The 20,058-nt window shown below is 39.6% G+C and overlaps 1 protein-coding gene across 8 annotated transcripts in view; it reads right to left on the reverse strand.

The window, feature by feature from the left end:
- Positions 1-20,058, reverse strand: part of MAP3K20 (mitogen-activated protein kinase kinase kinase 20) — a 91,024-nt gene that overhangs the window by 19,029 nt on the left and 51,937 nt on the right. For 5 of the 8 annotated variants that reach the window (XM_040561107.1, XM_040561106.1, XM_040561105.1 and 2 more), the window contains 5 exons: positions 19,094-19,200; positions 13,061-13,196; positions 1,789-1,833; positions 939-969; positions 679-818 (listed from right to left, as the gene is read on the reverse strand). In XM_040561107.1, the coding sequence (XP_040417041.1) occupies positions 679-818; positions 939-969; positions 1,789-1,833; positions 13,061-13,196; positions 19,094-19,200 (459 nt within the window). Of the gene's footprint in view, positions 1-678; positions 819-938; positions 970-1,788; positions 1,834-3,772; positions 8,688-13,060; positions 13,197-19,093; positions 19,201-20,058 lie in introns of those variants that run through there. The other 3 variants (XM_040561111.1, XM_040561113.1, XM_040561110.1) reach the window with 1 other exon arrangement.

The raw sequence follows: 20,058 nt of genomic DNA on the forward strand, positions 1-20,058 counted from the left end.
TTTTAGCGAAATCTTCCAAAGCTGACTGCCAGGAAACCTAACTATCTCCTGTTGCTACAGTATTAACACTATTACTGCTGTTGTGATCACGTTTTCCAGACTACAGCTTTCTGAATTCGTTGCAAACATTAGGTATTCAGAAAAACATGAAACAAAGCCTTAAGAGCAAAGCAACTTAGCTGTCAATCAACCAGCTTAAAAGTTGTTTAAGGGAGTTCTGTTGGTCAAAGTAGGTTTTAAGTTATAGGCGAGATGTGAAACTGGAGAAGTTCAGAGATTTAAGTTCAAATAACTTTTTCAATATCTGATCTCTTAGCTGAGGAGAAATCTTAGGGAGCACTCTCTGAAGATACCCAAAGCTTTCTTCTGGGTAAATGGCCCCCTCAGACAAACCCCCAGAAGTACTGTTTCTCCCGCCCCAAACAAAACTAAGAAATGTGGAGGAGTATGAAGATCATGGCACATTTTTACACCTCATAAAATGTTCAGGTTGCTTTGGGTTCCAGAGCCATATAAATCTGTAACTCTGTTGTTATTTTTTTTTGTTTTTTGTACCAAACAAGCTATTTTGCTTTATAACTTTTTTTTTTTGTAATTAATATTACTGTAAAACTGTAGAATCCTTCTCAATATTTACACTATAATTTACTCTAACTTTCAACATATACTATTAGATACCTTTAAATGGATGATGTGTCCTCTGGCAACAATTCCCATGTCCTTTAAATCCTCTTCTTCTAGAAGAAGCAATCGTTTCCCAGTGATATGATGTTCCTTAAACAATCTAGCATATACACTCATTTCACCAGAAGCATCGCCTTAAGATAAGAGAGGTTATTCAGAAATCCACAGGGCTTTTCATTGAGGGGAGAAAAAGATAAACAAAGGTATTTATATTCATGAATATGAACATGAAGGTACATATGAATAGCTTTTACCTTTTCTAGTAAGTTGTTGCATCCACAAAAACTGCAAAAAAAAAGAGTAATCAATCTTGAAATTCATATCAGCAAAATTTTATATTACCGTTATTTGGAGCATACAAATATAATCACTCCTTTTAAAAAATAATTTTAAAAATATTTATTTGGGGTTAAAGGACTCAAGATTCTCCAACATCAGTGACTGCATTTTTTTTTTTTTAACTGCCTTCTACTTTACAACCATGTTCCTTAATTTATTTTTATGAGGAATAATAGGACTGAGGCAAAAAGTTTAGCAATCTGTCATGTGATAAAAGGGCCAAAGTTAAGCCCTTAGCAGTAGCCAGGGCTATTTTCACTTTTGCTCTGGCATTAAAATCACTATGGCACAGTGACATGCTAGAGATAAATCATTAATATTAGTTCTTTGCATTTTAACTGAACAAAAGAGTAAAAAGAAGGCTACACCCCATTGAAGCTCTTAACCTTCAGTTAATTTCCATCCCAGCAGCATGGAAACCTCCAAACCCATTTTGTCTTCTCCAGGACAAGTCTTGCTTAGATCTTCTTACAGCACTTCCACATTTCCCTAATGATTGTTTAGGAATTTGGTGCTGGCTGCTGAAAACTCACAGCACAGATTTTCTGGGCATTGGAGAACGTGGCTGTTTTATCAGGGTCACTTAAATACTTAATTTATCCATGGCCATTTTAAAGCTTTTCTGGGACACAAGTTCCCCCAAGCAACTAGCAGTACAATCTCACACAGATATTCTGATTCGACTTTCGTTCCCTCCATACCCACTGCAATTTGCTAGAGAGCTCCAGCAGCACAACGCTGGCCGCGTTAGCACAAGATACTCACCACATCTTCTTCAGTCCATGCACAAATATCAAAGGAGGGCAGCAACTGTGTGAGAGATACGGATTGAAAGGAAAACCGTCTGACTATTTTTCTCCCCTCCACCCAAATTTCACTCCCATAGACAATTTTACTTGGTTCCTTTTCTCCTGCGAAGGGGAGGCTGTTGGGCTGTGACTCCCATACTGAGAGCCCTTCGCATGGCTGACAGCCTGAGCCCTTGGATTCAGACCGATCGCGGGCTGACTCTCCAGCTATCTCGCCTCTGGTTTCTGATGCTACAGGAAGGCTTTTGCTTTTGTTACACATTTGATACCATCTGATTTCTGCAATGAAAATAATGCTGTGATTACGACACTCTCCAGAACAACAGGTACTTTCTGCAGAAGGAAGTAAAGCTGCCACTAATCAGTAGTGAAAGCAGAACTCGGAGTCAGGCCACTGTAGCTAGTCATCCCGCAAGGACAATTCTCCTTTGGTTTCTGCCCACACTTCGTAACCGCTCGCCTCAGGCTCTGTGAGCGCCGAATCCCCAACCCCTCCGGGGTCGCAGCCCGTGCGTGGTACATTTGCTGTATGCACAATGCCGTTAGCTCTTGAAGCACAAAGGAAACCATGAAGACACACAGGAGGATGGACGTGAAATTCTGGGATGATTTGAAAGCTGACACAGTAGAAGACCTCACTGCAACACTGATTTCTGTTTTACTCACTCAAAAATATGCTACCCCAGGCTTCACCTTCTTTACATTTTTATCTGGATAAAGGGTTAACATTAATTTGTATGTATTTGGACACTCAGCACCTCCTAAAGCCTCAATGCCATGATGCAGTTGCAAACTTAGTTGATGTATGTAACACTGACTCAAAAGAGAACCAGTTCAGTTACCCACCAGCCTCCAGGGGTTTGTTTTGTTACCTCCTGTGGGCTCTGCTCGCCCGCAAACACTCTGGCTCCCAACCACAGGCCAAGCGTGCCCCCCCAGCAGGCCCTCACCCTGCCTGCGTCCAGTTGAGCACCAATTCCTAGGGCAGGGCTGCTCGTTCTGGTCCAGCTTGAGCACCTCCCTGGCTCTCCAGGCACCAAGACCAGGCTCTAGTGTAATCCACCCACAACTTCCAGACATGCCCTTTGCAGTAACCATGTGAAACTCCCATTGAAGAGCTTTTGGCTGCCCAACGCCCCTCGACTTTGCCTCCGTAACTACAACTTTTTGATGCCCAGCCAGACCTGAGGACTCTTCAGACCCTCTTCCTCCTGCTCCACCACCTCCATCACAGCCAAACCTTGCTGGGCACAAACCATCCACGAGACCAGCCGAAAGCGCCTCTGTGAGAAGGATCCACCAGGCCCTCACACCCATCCTTTTGCCCACTGCCTCCCCAAAGTGGACAGAGCCAAAGGCATCACGGTGAAGTGGCAGATGGGAAGATGTGCTTGCTAGACAAAACGAGACCTTCCTGACTTTTTGACTGGAAAATATGGTGTAGTAAAGACAATCTTCTCAACCTACTGCTAGTCAGGCATACCCTAGGACAACAGTTACCTGCAGCCTGTGCAGGAGTCTGTGGGGCAGAAGTAATGCTGGGGTAACATCTGAGCACGAGGGAGGTCAAGTGGTCACCACAAAGATCCTTATGAAGGCAGTGGGGTGTGCCTTATGGGGGTATTTAATAGTCAGACGGGCTGGTGCTGCATGAAGAGCCTGGTAGAATGACTTGTATGATTAAACCATTTACTGCAGAAGTCCAATATTGTATTTTTGGTTACACAATGGATTTTTTCAGGTTTTCCCATGTTTAAATACAACCAGAGGCAGAATATGTTCTGTATTATTTCAAAATTCAGGAAAAAAAAAGAAGGAAAAAAAAAGATGGAGAAATGTCACACACTGAGTAAGATAAAAAAATGACTTAAACCAGCAGACAACAAGGAACCTCTTGAAACATCAGTATTTTACACAGGGACACAGATGCATAAAATTTACTGTCAAAATGTTTATTGCAAAATAGAAGTTTGGAACAAAGAGAAGCAAAGAAAAAAGTTCACATCAAAAGAAAGTTTATGACACCAATTGAGGAAATTGAATACATTGCATGGTTTCTTTTTGGTTGTTTGCTTTGTTTTTACACTGGAAAATCAAATCCACAGTGTGAATAAAACAAGACATCATATGTCAAGTGCAATAAAGAGAGTAACTGACGCTGCAAGGTTTTACCACACAGAAGTGTAACATTGCATGTTCCACACAAATTATATATTCAGTTTACAGCACAAGAGTTTTGGCACAGGCATTGCGCTCATCATTGTTTTTTCAGAAGGGAGAAAAAAAATTAACACTGTGAAAATATTTTCTATTCAAATTTCATCTGTTCACACTTGAAGTGTAAGTAGCATCAATTTCAATTATTCAGTACAAAACTTTTTCAGTAGTGCAAAAGCAAGAAATGCAGTGGACTATATCTGACTTTGAAAGGCATTATGAATATTTAGCACACAATATAAAATGTTTAAAGAAGGTTGTTGGTTCTACAGTTTTAAAATTTAATTTTCACACATCAGAAATCTCTGTGCAGATTTTACAGTGTACACTAAGTTGAAGTCTGGGGGAAAAGGGAAAGGATTCTCCTCCAGATTCCTACCAGTGCATTTTAAGGGCTGTGAAAATTACTAAATGAACTTATCTTTCTACCTGAACATTCTACATAGGACTGTAGTTAAAACCTCTGTCAAGTTAGAGGTCGTATTAAAAACCTGTAAAAGCTGCCTGATTACAGAAAAAGGAACTACAGTACTAAAGACATACAGTAACTCTGCTGGATACTGAATAGCTGTATGCACACTACCGACTCACTACTGTTGATAGCAATATGAATCATTATTGCAACATATATTTAACTCAGAATAACAGCTTTAAGATCTAGAAGGAGAGAGAGTCAACACCTAACAAAACCACTCAAATGATAAACAAATGACAAGTCAAGAACACAACTGTGCGACAAGGAGCTACTCCAGACCTCATATACCAAAAGCCCTTCACATCTAGAGGGGACAAACTCCAAGCTGGACATCCGACTGGCTTGAGGATGCAGCACACCTACACACCGTACCTTAGAACACTCGCTACTCCAAGGAATTACTGGTGTGATGGTCACAAGAACAAACAGATCAAGAGTTCCACCCCGTTAATTCCTCCCCATTTTTTTCCCCAGTGCTGAAGGAAAAGAAACAAAGTTGGGAGTTAGGACATCCTGTCTTGGTCCCAGCTCACCCCGCATCTTTAAGCGAGCCAGAAGACAATCCTCACCATTCTTCTCTTGGGCCACACATCCAAGTCAATGCTGGCAGTACAACAGCCTGGTAAAAATGAGAAGTTCAGGCCCAGTTCTTGCATATCCCCTCTGTCAACTACAGCAATACTATTTTACTGCAGATATCTGCAGAGCACTAGGGAAGGTAGAGAAATCTGGGATCCCAAAACGCCCAGTGGGGACAACTGTGCTGAGAGGCCTATGAGGCATGGGAAGGCACCATGTGGCAGTGGACTGTTGTGGTGCTGACACAGGCAGAAGACAGACCGGGCCGTACTGCAGAGCAAAATCAGGTGTGGAAGACGAAATATTCTGATCTCCTCCAACCAACATACCGGCCCTACAGAGACACTTCCAAACTCTTTAGCTAGCTAGGAGCATAACAGAGGCAGAAAAAACACAGCTGATTCTCACATATGATTTTTGGCTTGTAAACTGCAGACACCTGTTATGAAAGCCATCACAGGAAAGTAAAAATGCAATCAATACCATTCTTTTCTTATAAGCAGAGCCAATATCCTAAGTATAACACTGTCATGAGGGAACCGCACCAACAGTGTGTCATGTTATCCTTAACTTTCTCTACAATTCATAGACCTTTGCTACTCTGAACACACAAGCAAGTTTTATGAGTTTATTTTTTTCCTTAATATAGCTTAATTTGCTTTGAAAAATAACGTGCGGTGAAAGAAACGGGAAGAGTAATTTTTTTTTTCTTTTCACAAAAGAACTGGAACTAAGTAAATAGAAATTCCTATAAGGATGCTACCAAATTCTGACAATATTTTGCTGAAGTAAGTTACACACATGGGTAATAAGCACAGAAATTTGTAAAGAGACTTAAATCTTGTTATTTTATAACTAAAAAAGCCATACTACTTAAGGACTATTTTTAATTCTGTAAAGATTAAGGAGTGGATTTAAAAATTCAATTAAAAACCCACACAAATATAAATGTGCATAAAGTGCTCTGAGAATGTCAGATGCTAAAAAGTGCAAAACATCAGTGCTAGATACAGATATAGTTTTGAACACGAAATGTATTGAACCAAATTTCATTTTCAGTTAAAGTTGTACAACACTACACTGCATATGTGGTACAGTAATCTATGCACAATGACACATCATAAGATCTTAAGTGCACCTATTAGATTACACAAATACATCAAATTCTCCTGTGTGCAATGTGGCAGGTGGGTGTTAGCAGACGTAAACTTACAAAAATAGTACAAATCTGCACTGGAAATAGCCTATTTGCTTATATTTCCATTTTATTCTTTGCCCTTCAATGTCCCTTGTTCTCTCTAAAGTTAGGTTGCTTTGACGGACCTAAAATGCCATCCCTACCTGTGCTGAAGGAGCATGTTTCCCCCTGGGATACACAGTAAGTTTATTACATCATTTAAATTATGATTCTACCATGATAGAGGCTTCCTGATCCATGAGGGTTAACTTCAAGTCAATGGGTTTGCAACTGTTAGGGAGAAGGGGAAATGAGGAATTATATCCTACTGAAACTGAGCATTTGGGAAGGACTAGTCCTGTGAAAACCAAGCAGAGCAAGAGAGCTCAGACTGAAGCGCTTGCTGCCTCACAGGCTACCAGACCAGTGCTGATGAAGAATAAAACAATCCTCTCACATCCCGAAGAGGTGCCCACTCGTCACTCTGGGAAAACTCGTTCAAAGAACTTTCTCTTTTGTTGTCTGAACATGTAATGATTTCAGGCCTGCTGTTATCTAATGTATCTATTTTTCTCTAAGCTATCTACAAAAACACTCACCATAATACGTAGGTTAGAGCTGTGTAACAGACAAGCCTATAATTAAAGAAGCCACTCAAAAACAGAAGTTTTCATAAAAGAAACCCCTCCAGTAATTGAGAATGGGATTTTGATGACTTATCCCCACTATAGCTGAACTAGACAGTAACATTTTTCTTTTGAAATGCTGCCCTTCTTCCTTGGGCAAATATTTTATATCAGCTTCCTTTCTAACCTGCATTTGTGTTTGCGCTGGTTTCCCTCCCTCCTCCTGCATCACTGCTAAAGGGGTCATCAGGAGAAACGTACTCACTGCTCTCAACACAAGTGCCTGGCAGGCAATTATTGTAGCAGATTGTTACACACTGAGTTTTACGGTAAGTCATAACAGCAGTGGCAATACTTTAAAAGTGATTTAGCTACAAAAAATAGATACTCAGAGACTCGTAAATATTCCTCACATTACTGCCATCACTGAGAATTTCACATAAGCCACAGTAGTAGGGCCCAAGCTGAAATGTCATTGTGACTTCTCTTTGTCCTTTCATAAGGATAGCTAGCACACAGGGCTTAAGAGGTGCAACAGAATCAAAATTTGCTAACACCCATTTTTACTCTCAGGTACAAGAATAAGTCCATCAAAGTTAATGAGGCTTCCTGGATTTACATCAACATAACTGAAAATTAGCTTCTAGATCACAATATCTGATAATAGATGCAGAGGTCTGATTGCAATCCGCTTTGCTAGAGTGAATTATATACACATGCACACACACGAGAGGGAAAAAAAGAACATTTATACAAATCATCTACTAATAGGGATTATCTAGATTCTGCTGCTATTCAGTTTTCAAACAGTATATTTAACTAACCCCTCTATTTCTCTCAACCAAGCTTCCCTTCTCCCAAGAAATGTATTTGTGACTTCCCACAAAACCGCCTTGAAAAAGGCTTTAAATTAGAAACACAGCAAACCCCTTTACTGCAACAGCAAGAAAGATTGGATTGTAGAGAATAGCAAATCTGGAAGTACAAATATATTCATGTGATTGACAATTAAAGGGGTAAGGAAAATGACAAAAAACACAAAAGAAAAATTTGAAGTACATTAATGGCATTAAAGGCATTGAAGTTTCCCCCAATGTTTTCAGATCTTAAGTTTATCAAGCCATAGTTTCTGTAATCAGGCATCAAGAATTATAGATATAATCATGGTTCTTAATAGTAATCTCAATTACTTTGGAAAGTTTAATTCCAAATTTCATCAAAGCAGAAATAAGTCAACACAATCTAAACAAAAACAACATGTCTTTCTACACACAAACATGCTCAGCCAGGAAAACATCTTTTTTTTCTTTTACAGGATTTGAACAGACCAAACTGACAGGATTCTTGTTCTATAACTTTATTGGTTTGCTTTGCTAAAACCGATTTCAAATTTAATTCTATAACTGATTTCATTCGCTGCTATCATCTGTGTCATCAAAATAATCATCATCATCACCATCGTCATCTGACCAGTCGAATTCACTGAAACCCAAAGCCATGTTGATTTTCTTTCCTTTTCTCATAGAGGTGGTTTTAGAAGAATTCTTTTTGGCTTGCATGTTTATCTGCATTCCAGAACGCAGGACAGATCCTGCTTGGTTCAGAGAGAAGATATCCCCAAAGCCCGTCATCATCAAGGCCTTCAGACTTTGGTTCATGCCAGCTACCTCCCCGTTACTTGTTGCTGTGATCTGACATGACATCTCTGCACTGTTTGACTCCTCTGTTTTAGATTCAAAGTAAGACTCCTCAGACATTCTTGCAGCAAGAGGTAAGAAAAACTATTTAAAGGAGGAAAGGACAGAGCAAAAGTGAAAGTTAGAACCAATTTTAAAAAAATCAAGGAAAAAGACACCACCAGATTAGTTGGCAATAAACAGAAAGCATAATGATTAGTGAATCTCAATATGGAGATCAAGAATTCATTCAAACAGACAGCTTAATTCTGTGGTCATTGTTCTTAAATGAAACTGCAAAATCACTGAATCACATGGCAAGAACCACAGGTAGCAGAGCTTTCATGATAAAAGGAGGTTCAAAGTCTTCAATCCTTCATTTTGTATAGCATCAAACAGATTACGATGTTTCCTAGCCAGGTAGACTGGCTCCTGGGGCAATGCAGGTACAACACAAGTCTGAGTGAGTTGCTTAATTGAACCTTTCAGGATTGAAGAACAAATCATGTTAAGATTAGAGAACCCAAACAAGCTCCCAAAGTTTGGTACAGAAGTAGCAGCCCTCCAAATATCAGAAATAACAGCAGCAGTATTACTTGTGCAAAGACACTTTCTGAGTATATGGTCAAAAGGAGAAGAAGGGGTCGCCCTGCTATGGCCGTAGTCAGAAACAAGCCTCTCACCAACTCAAAGGAGACAGGAACCGGCCTCCAGCCTGTGCCAGCACATTGCTTCCGGACACTGTCCCAGGGAGGAACAGGAATGGGAAGAGAGGGCTGTTTGGTCAGCTGGTCAGCTTCTTCAGGTTGGTTGGCTTTTTTTTTTTTTTTAACTAGTTTTTTCAACAATATCAATAGATCTTTCCCATTTGGTTGTACATGATATTAAATCTCTACTGATTCAATCTTCACCTAAAGATAACGGTGTTTTCCTCTCCCAGCCTGTCTGTTATTACAGTGTTTTCCACAAATCAAACATGCCCTTTCCAGCTAAATAGCGATTAACACCTCTTCAGAGTGACCGAGTAACCTCGGTGACATGCTTGCCTACTCTTCACAGGGAGTAAAAACTCAGGTGTTTGATCCCAAATTAAGCTGCCTACTAAATCAAGAGGAAAGGAGCAGTGTGTGAACAACTCAAATGGCCTTTCTCTCCAAAGCTGTTTGAAAAACTACCTGCCCAAAATTCATGGTTTTTTCCACATCTTTCTTAACCTAATTAGAAAACCGACTGAAGTGTTGACAACAGTTGATCACAACAGGTTACATGGGAGATTATGGTGATGCCATTGTCTGTCACATTGGAGGCTTCATGGCCACGCTGCTCAGAGTGCCCATTTCTTTGCAAAACCACTTACATTAACAAGCTGTTTAAAAAGGAGAATATCTGTCTTTTGTCCTCTCAGGTTTTCCCTATGTACGTAGGCTTTCTGTTTGTGTTGTGGTGACAAAAGTTAGTGGCCAGTGTTTAAGAAATGAAAGTAAAATTAAAATGTTGGAGAGATATGGAGCACTAAATATTCTTTTTGTTTCCTATGGCTGTCTATGTGATGGAAGAATCTCCAACTAAGACTCGAGACACCTGGCTGTACAGGAAAAAATGATCACACAATCACCAAAACACTACTCAGATCAAGAACACCAAAAGCTCCTACTAATATAGGGAAGGGTCACTTAAAAAACAAGAACTAGCCACAGAAATGAGATGCCCACCACACATGATTCAGTGCCAGGCAGTTCTTTCATCTGCTACTGAAGTTTTAGTCACTTTACATCCATGGAACTGCATCCCTTGACACATGGGAAGAACCCTCTACAAAGATCAATAAAGCTGTGAAACAGCTTTCCTCTAAAACACATTTCTCAGACAGTGTTTGTGCAATGTTTGACAATGGGCTAAGCTATTAGTAGGCCACAGTTGTGGCTCATTTTTCTAGTTTAACGCCTCTCTTCCTTCACATTTTGCCACCTCTTGTTATATGGAGAGTTTAGGATTTTTTTTGTGCCAAGACCTGCCTTTGGTGTCACATTACATATAGTGACCATCACGAGGAGACTTTTACAGATGACTGGGATCCCCAATCTCTATACAAGTCACTGTTCTTAAATGATCAACTGCAGGTGCGTGGCACCACAAGTGAGTATTTAGATTTCATGTCTTGCTCATTGTCTTCCTCTAAATATGAGATTTGGCTTAGCTACATAACCTCCCTTCTTAAAGTCAGGTCCTCTTTCAAAAGAAGTCTCCCATGTCACTACAGCTGTGGATATATTTTACTCCTCCAAAAGGCTCCAGATTCCCTTGCGCAAGAGGCTCTTGGACATCTGCACAGAGGGAATTTCAGGGATCAGACTCAAAGGTGTCTGCCATATAAGCCACAGCAGAAACAGGGTCAAAACAAAAGCAAGGACAAACACTGTCACAGAAGCGTTTCTAAGGAATTGTCTCATCCCTCTCTCATGCTGATGTGCATAAAGCTATGTTTTATTCTTTAGAGTAGGAGTAGCCTGCTACCGAGAGCCACCTACCATGTGGGATGGCAGGATGAAACTTTTACCAACTCTAAAACATTGTAGAATCAAGTGGCAGGGACAGCTTCCCTGTTCTCCTTTCACTTGGTTTGAGTTTCTCCTCCTGCACACCACTTTAACAGTATCTGCTGGCCTCTGGCCTTTGCTTCAGAGCAAAACGAAGAAGTGACTACAGAATGTACAGCAGAGATGACAGTACCATCTGAGACACAGCTGGGCCTAGTGTTGGCTAAGAACCAGGTATAAGGTTAGTGGGCACCCTAAGCTGTTACTAGCTCCAGCTTTCCATGTCTTTACTACTGTTGTTACAGGCAATGTAGCTTAAAATCAAGCAGTGCACCTCCCTGTTGCAATCATATGGTTTGGCATTACTGAGCAGACATACCCTGAACCAAGGGATGGATGGAGGGAGACACCTGACTCCAAGGATTACAACTTGCAAGGAGAATGCCTGAGAATATTTTCCAAATGATTTACAGCTATGAATTTAAGAGAGTTGTATTTGTAACCAATGCCTTGTAGAACTTCATTTGCTCTGAAGAAACAAATCCTACTAGAACAAGCCAATTTTCACCAATGTCAAATTTTTCCAAGAAAAGGGCTTTTTTTCTTTCTTAAAAAGCTGTTCCATGTAACACTTCATTAGAGATCTATGGAAAAAAAACAAACCTGTCTTTTTCTGTTAGAAGAAATTGCTCTTAAATGCAATAGGAGAGTTGTGTTAATGTTATGCAGAAAGACAGTTCATGCTTAGCAAAATAGGCCTTAGCACAATGCTTTATTCAGCAATGCCAGCTACAAGTGAAAAGTAGAAGTCATAGGCAAATACAGCATAAAAAAACACCCTAGGGTCTTGCTTGTGAAAAGATTTGCTCATTAAGGCCGTGTCTCATGCTGTGTGCAAGACAGACGATGGTTCACAGCTCAGTTACTGGAAGTATGCAAGCATTAAAGCAGACATACAGATATCTACTAGGAACACATAGTATCTGCACATATGAAAACATCTACTCTTCATCATTTCATTACATGGTCACAGCTGGAACATGAATGCAACTTCATTCAAAAAACAGGAATAGGCCATGCCTTAAAAATAAGTTGTATGTAAATGGCTCTGGCTAGAATCAATGTTATAAGTAGGATAAAATTGTGGATAAGTAAATCATACGCTACTGCAAACTCGATTTTGTATTTGTTTTGGCTAGTACTTTAAAGACAAGTGGGTAATTGTGGTATTTTTCTTAACAATTCTGTCATAGTATGTGTAGTCAGGCACTAACCCTGTAGTGCTCTTTCTGCCAATCTGTCATCATTAATATCATACTTCAGTAAGAAATTTGAGATAACCCAAAGAAGTTTTTTGTTCAATTCATTAATAGAAATGTGGTGGTTCTAATAGCTAACAAATGGCCAGTACAAGTACGTTAACTATAATTATGAACAAAGCCCTAAATTAACACCTCAAATGTTGACCCGCTTTTCATGGCATGGAAATTTGCCTCTTCTCATAGCAAAAGGAGAGACTATAAAGATCTAGATAGGTTTCTCAAATTTTCTTCTCTAAGAAACAAATTTTACTTCTAAGACCAATCCTGCATCCATTTAAAGTCAACAGCTTTCTAGTTGAAAATGACTTTATTGAATGCAATCAACTTTTAAAGCTAAGAACTGTAATTAAATCAATGGGAAACTACTCAAGGACCCATGGAACAAAAACTACAGAAAGTATCTGATATCTAATGTATTAGATCATTAAATATATATATATATATATATATATATATATAGTTATTTGCAGTGATGTTATAAAATAAGACTTTAATTGGCTCAATGCAACAAATGAAGAAAACGGGGGCACTATTTCCAAGGTGTGTCCTGAGATTTGCATAGACAAAGCTCCAAATGCTTTCTGAAGTAAGATGAAAGGTTGAATTATTGTCTACTTACAGGAGTATTGGACTGTTCAGTTAACTTCTGCTCCCACATCTTCAAACGTCGCTCCCGTTCCTTTAGTTCCTGCTCTTTAAAGCTCAGATCACGCTCCAGTTTCTTTAGTCTCTCTAAGGTTGCTTCAATTTCACATCTGCACGGAGACAATTTGTTATGTCTTGTCTTTTCCTGACAGATATAAATTGTTCATAATTCCCACTTGAATGTTAATTAAATGTGAAAGACTAAAAAGTACAATACTAACTCAAGCAGTTCATTTAATTACCAAATGCAAAGTCTTTCAGAGCTTTAAGAACAACTGACAATGTTTATACTTTAGAATAACCACAATACCTTCAACTGAAGAGAATAAAATTAAAAAAGGGGTAGGAATGCCATCTAATAATACAATTCTAAAAACTAAAATGCCATTTTCCCACCCAAACATTGTGAAATATATTATCCCTAAAGAATCTGCATTAAGTAGTGATAATGGGACAACCATTAGCAATACAATACGAGTAGTCTAGAGAAGACCATTTGCCTGGATTTATAACGTGGCCATAAAATTTATTTGGACTCATGTTCATCATACACCGAAACGGTATTTCAGTATTTTTGCTGCTAACTTTCCTGTTTCTCTAGGTTAAGATATAAGAGTACATACATATGAGCAATAATATAAAGCATGATATGACCCAGCCCTGAAAATGTTTACGAGCTTCTCAAGTTAGGAACAATTAATAAAAGAATTTGGTTTACTTTTTTCTGCTTTTCACCATACATGCAAAGGTATGAAAAACAGACAGGAAGCAAAGGCTGTACTCTAAGGAGCTTAAATATGATCTCTCTTGGGTTACACTGCACATATTTTGTCCCTTAAAGAAGTTATTTCCTTTGACATTCTTTCTAATGAACAGTATCTTTTAAATAAATGAACTGAACTGCTCCTGGAAAAGAGTTTAACAAAAGCTTTGCAGTACAAAAGCATGGGTGCGTATTAGAACATACAGAAAAATAACTCCACCAGTAAATTCAGCTACATTTTGGTTGTGGAATAACCAAAGAAAATCTTCCAGTTTGTATCACAGACTTTATTTGCATGGAAGTTATTAGCAAAAAGCTTTTGTGACTTGTTTGGTAGACTGCACGCTGCCTGCCACCTGTATCCTGACTGTTACTTCAACTATTTCCCATTCACATTATGAGAATAATTCATCACACTGTTTTCATTTTGCTCCTATAGAGAGAGCTCCTAGAGAGACAGATCCTGAAGAGAGCTCTTAAGATAGCTACTGAGACTCAGCAATGTCAACTACATCTGCTCAAACTTTCACAACATTTTCTCTTTGTAAACACACTGCAAAAAGTCTGTTCTTTCTGATGTTTAAAACAAGAAAATAAAAGTATTAATGGCACAGTAGTTATCATTTTTATTTGGGGAAAAAATGTGTGTATTTTTCCTGTAAATACCCCATTCTAGCATGGAATTATTTAGCTGTTTTCCACTAGCAATCTAAAGGAGTTCAAGCTCTTAATGTGGGAAAGTATATACCCAAATAGCCTATTTAAATAAATGAAAGAATGTAAATATCCCAAATCTTATATACGTCCTACTTCAGTAAGACATCTCTGTCAGACAGAAGTGCAGTGAAAAGATTCAAGAGTGGGAATAACTAGCAAACTACTGCAAACTCTACCACCACGCTTAATTCTACTGCAAAAATCAGCCGCCTGGGGCAAGGGCATTTATCCCACTTAAATCATGCTGAGTGAGCTGTTCAGTGTGGTGGTCAGAACAAAATGTCCTTTGCAATTATTATGCTTCAGATTTCAAGAAAAAATGTCAATCATGTTTAGGCATGCAAAGGTCAAGGCTGATCTCTGTGCTTGGTGGAAAACAGTCACACATCTTAATAAACAGCAAATTCAATTTTTGTTTTAAAATGTCTAGAATATATTGCAAACAGATGCATACATTTGGCAGAACTCTGACTAAATCTTGTGACTCTTTAAAGGAACAAAACTGAAAAGTATTGGACAGAAGGTCAGAAAGGGACTCCTCTCCCAACATTCATTTCCTTGTCATAAACCCCTCCTGTCCAGTGCAACATGTACTATGCAAACTGCTGTGGGAACTACACAGCAATTCGAGGATAGCTGTACACCGCTTTCCTTAGTTGGCCTCTCAGCATCACTTCTACTTATATGCAACTCTATAATTTTTAAAATATGTAAATTAAGGTTCTCTTTTAAATAACAATCCGTACTAGCAATGTCCTGGTAACAATAGCTTTCTATATGTCAAAAGTCTATTTTGTGCTGTAATTACCTCTCTTCATTAGACAGAAACTTTTCTTATAATAAAAGGTCAGTCTGCAAAAACAGTTGCATTCTGAAAAATAATTCCACTGTATAATAAAACTGTGTAATTAAAGAGAAAGCTACCGTACATTGCCCAGTTAATGAGTCTTCATAAATGAAGCAGCTTGAAACATCATACATTGTAGGGCACATGTATTTGTTCACGTCTGTAGCTCTGCAGTTTGAGCTTGCTTGCTATCTAGAATAATCTTATTCTGTGACACTGAAGAATGTGTATTCTATTGCTAGAAACTATAATGATAAACGGTCACAGATTAAAAACAATGACTAGTATTTGTTTGTATGTCTTGAATTGCTACTGATACACTATGTAAGTATCACATAGACTGCTTTAATCATTAGAACAGTCATTTGTAGGGCAAGGATGAAAGAAAAAATGCAGTTAGTATATATGACTAAATGCAAACAAATGTGATCTCTCACTGAATTGGAACATCATTACTTCAATAGTCATTTTTCCTACCATAATAAAAGTGACTTGAGAAAGAGCTCTAAAGAGATTACAGAATATGAATGTAAACATAAGGCAAATCTGCGCAACTTAGTTGTCAGGCAGTGCCCCTTTTTGATTAATAATAAAAATGTTAAGGGCAAGGGTTAGGAAATAAGATGTTGGATATTTTAAGGAAAAAATAGAACAGGCACATTAAAACACATTGCTAATATAAACATCAATACCAGTAAATGTTGCTAATAAGACCACATTAAAGGTAAGATAAATGTCGTTTTGACCCATCACCTCTGCCAGTTGTGGATGGATTCAGTGCATTCTGTTTTCATGCCAGCTGGTTAGAGAACATGGAAGAGTCTGTCTACTCAGCATTGGATATGCATTTTTTGTGCATCTATATACAAAAAGAACCTTGCCTTTTTTTGCGGGGGGCGGTGGGGAGGGGCAGGGGACGGACAGGGGAGGGGTATTGGTGGTGGTAAAAATGCAACCCACCTTGTCTCAGCTTTAATTTGCTTTGGGAACTGCAGTATCCCCATGAATGTGTAGTACCTGGATCACTAATTTAGAGATCCATTAAAAAGGCATAAGTGTAACCTTCACTTTTCCCAACTCCACCCTTCTCCAGTGCTCTGATACCCAGACTTCATTAAAGTCCCTATTTCTTGGTAACATATCTCATTCTTTCCCTATTGCTGGTTCAACTATTTATTTGCAAATCCCTATGGGATAAAAAATAAAATAAAAATATAAAAAATAAAGCAATGAGTAAACATACAATTTTTAATGCAGAAGTTAAAGCACATTAAACTTGTACAAGTATTCTCAGAAATGGTCTGTTTTAGTTTATCCCTTGGGACCGCTTTATGTGTACAAGTCCTTAATCTGTTTCATTTTTTCAAACTGTATTTTTTATATTCTTTCTATTAATTTAGCTTAGCCTTCCTGAATGGCTCCATACAGATACTGCTTTCACCTCAGGGCAGATTACTAGAACTCACATATGAGAGAACCCCTCTTACCCTAGCTTCTGAACAAGTCCCCACATGACTTGCTCTCCTTTTGTACTCACGTTTTCATTTCAGTTTAATTCAGAAATCATCTTCACTCTCAGGCAAATCATGCCCAACCACGAATTCATATTTCTTCTATCATATCTCCTTGTCTCCACGTCATTTATTCCTCCAGAAATAAAAGTGCCAAGTTTACCTTTAACACAACCTTCCATGGTAAAGAAGTTTTTCCATGACTTGTCAACCATACCTTATGTAACAACTTAGATGCATCAAAATAATTTTTGTGAGATTTCTCAATACTTGGGCTACCTTGCTCACACTACAAAAAATAAATCAACTTTGTGAAAGAATAGAAGTTTACCGAACGTCAGCTATCATGGGTTTTTAATCTGCTATATTGGTGAGATTTAAGTAGATACTTGTTTTTGCCAAAGGAAATTGAGTATTTGTTCATCACTAAAATAAATATTTCTTTCCACAAACCCACTTTGGCAAGTTTGATTTTACTGTCTGCTTTTGCAGAATGAAGAGGTTACCCTCCAAAATAGCACAAATAGGAATAGTAATAAATAGCAAAAAACAGGATTTTCCCTGATCTGTGCAAATTTTAAAAGGGAAAATAACAGAAAACCCATGGAATACAACGCTTGTCTAAGAAACGCCTCACTGGGGGATTTTTTGCTTCCTTGTACAACTGAAAACGCAGTATGATGCCTGAAGCCTGCAGACGGCGGCCATGAAACAAGCTTTTACATGCTAGATACCAAGCCGTGAAATACAGGTGTGTGTGTGGGGGTGCAAACAATGTGCTGCTAAAACCACACCACAGATGAAACCACTGAGAACCAAGTGAGGGCTGGCTGAAGGCTAGAGGAAGCACCGACACCGCCCCACTTGGGGACGAGGCGGCGGGGGCTGGGGCAGCGGGCAGGGGCCCGGGGGCTGCGGGCCAGGCTCCGAGGGGCAAGGGGCCGAGTACCGGGGTACAACGGGCCGGGCCCCGGGGGCGCAGCGGGCCGCAGGCGCAGGCCGGGGCGGCCGCCAGCAGGTGTCGCGCTGCCGCCGCCGGTACCGGCGGTGCGGGGGCCGCCGCCGAGCGCTGCTCGGTCCGGGCAGGAGCCGTCCCAGCGCCGAGCGGCTATTTATACTGCCGCCATGTGACCGGGGAAGTGTCCCGGCTCCAGCTCACTTTTTCCACTCTCCGCAATTAAAACTGCGCGTCTTGATTTTACTGGGAAGGCCGCGAAGGGAATTTGGGATTCGGGTTTTGTTGCGAGGCCCGTTTCCTTTCCGTCCCTTTCCTCTATCCACCCCCTGCTCCGGCCTTCAGGGAAGCTTCAGGCTCTCTGCTCCCAGCTTACCTGGAGAGAGGCCAAGCTTCTTAATATAGACCGCAGCGCGGTCGCCTGGTAAAAATCTTCTGCCTATGCAGATCTGTTTTCAGTTTGCTTTTCCAAACACAGGGATGTACTGTGAAGCTGCGGGCTTTCCAACTGACAAATATGCATCAGGGACATTTTTTGAAGTTTTGGCACGTATGAGAAATAGGCTGACACTTTTACTGTAAAACTGGGTCCTGTAATACCATTTTCTCAAATCTCATCTCCATTTAGAATCACTTACGAATAGAAATTGCAATCAGCAACAGGTAAAACCATATGCTCAAGCAATTTGCAAAAGCAGGCCTAGCCTGGTCATATGCTTAATGCATGGATACAAAGTCAATACAAGTGAAAGAATGCACAAAATGGCAAAATGCAAGTGAAGACAAATGGAAATTTGATTTGAAAATTTATTCTTTTGTCTTTTATCTTTATCATTTTTTAATATAAAGATACACCTATCTGCTTTCTGTGAGAATTGCATCAAACAGTACTTACACCTGAGTTGCTTGGCCCTCACACTATTCACTGAGAACACGCAGTTGGTTTTAAGATGTGAATCACAAAACCATAAATAACATGATACCTAAACCAATGTAATAAACACAGTGTTCAGCTAAGTGTATTGGCTCCCAATACAAGTTTCACAGCATTCTGGGCATTCCTGAAAAACAACAAGGTAAATTACATTCTAAAAATATCTAAAGCACAAAGCAGATATTTTTCTACTGATACCTCATCAGAGCCTTATGTCCATCTGAAAAGAGTACAGACTCAGAAAACCACATCATTTCATCTTGGGAGGCAGGAAACTTACCTCCACTCTGCCTTGTTATGCAGGAATGAGTTGCACTGGTCTGGAAGGTTGCTGTCATTTGACATAGACTCCAGAATTGAAATGATCTGCTTGAAAGATGGCCTTTTCTGAGGACAAAAGAAAAGCCAGTGTTTATGTTACTATGTAAAACCATTCACAAAATTTCTTCAATTGAAAGTGACAGATGGCAAGCAACAGAAATTGGGATGCTGCTTTCTGACACCGCATCTACATGAGAACTGTAAAGTTGTAATTTTTGTTTTATTTTTCTACTATTCTTCCAGTTGAAGAAATGGTCAGTTCGGAAAGAATCACATAAGCCAGCAGGACTCAAGCCTCTGTTTACTCTCCTGTATCTACCAGTAAAACCTTTCGGTACTCCTTGTGGTATCAATAAACACGTTATTACTACTGATTTTGTTTAGTAGCTATAAAGATTTTAGAATAAAAAGAAAGTTTTCATCAAGCTAAGAAGGAAAATACTGCCTGAAAGAGAAGGCTGGACCCATTAGCAACTGGTCATTAGACAGACCGCCTTTTATAGGGACTAACCCAAACTCTTTAATGCGTAAACAAGCTATTTAACTGCCCATCACAAATGGGTTCCTGGCTGCAACTTGCAGGGAAGGACACTTTCCAGAAAACCCTCTCACTTAGCTAACCCATGGGTAGGCGGGGAAGAAGTGAAGATCTGGGCTACACAATGATGCCTCGGATGCCAGCAGAGCTCACGCAAACAGTGTCTCGGCTGGTCCTGTGCTGGGCTCATTCACTGAACTTTCCGTCACCAGGCTCTGCACCCAGCACCCACCCTGCTGACTGCACAACCACATTGCCACGTAGAGAGCAGTTGCGTTGCAGCTTCTCTGGATTTTCCTCTTTCCCCTTAGTCCCGAAAAAAAAAGCTACTAACTAGGATAATAACTGAAAAAGCCACAGAAACGTGTTTCTTGAAAGAGCACTGA

This window comes from Cygnus olor, chromosome 6 (genome assembly GCF_009769625.2).
Source record: "Cygnus olor isolate bCygOlo1 chromosome 6, bCygOlo1.pri.v2, whole genome shotgun sequence".
In the NCBI taxonomy this organism is placed as follows: Eukaryota; Metazoa; Chordata; class Aves; order Anseriformes; family Anatidae; genus Cygnus; species Cygnus olor.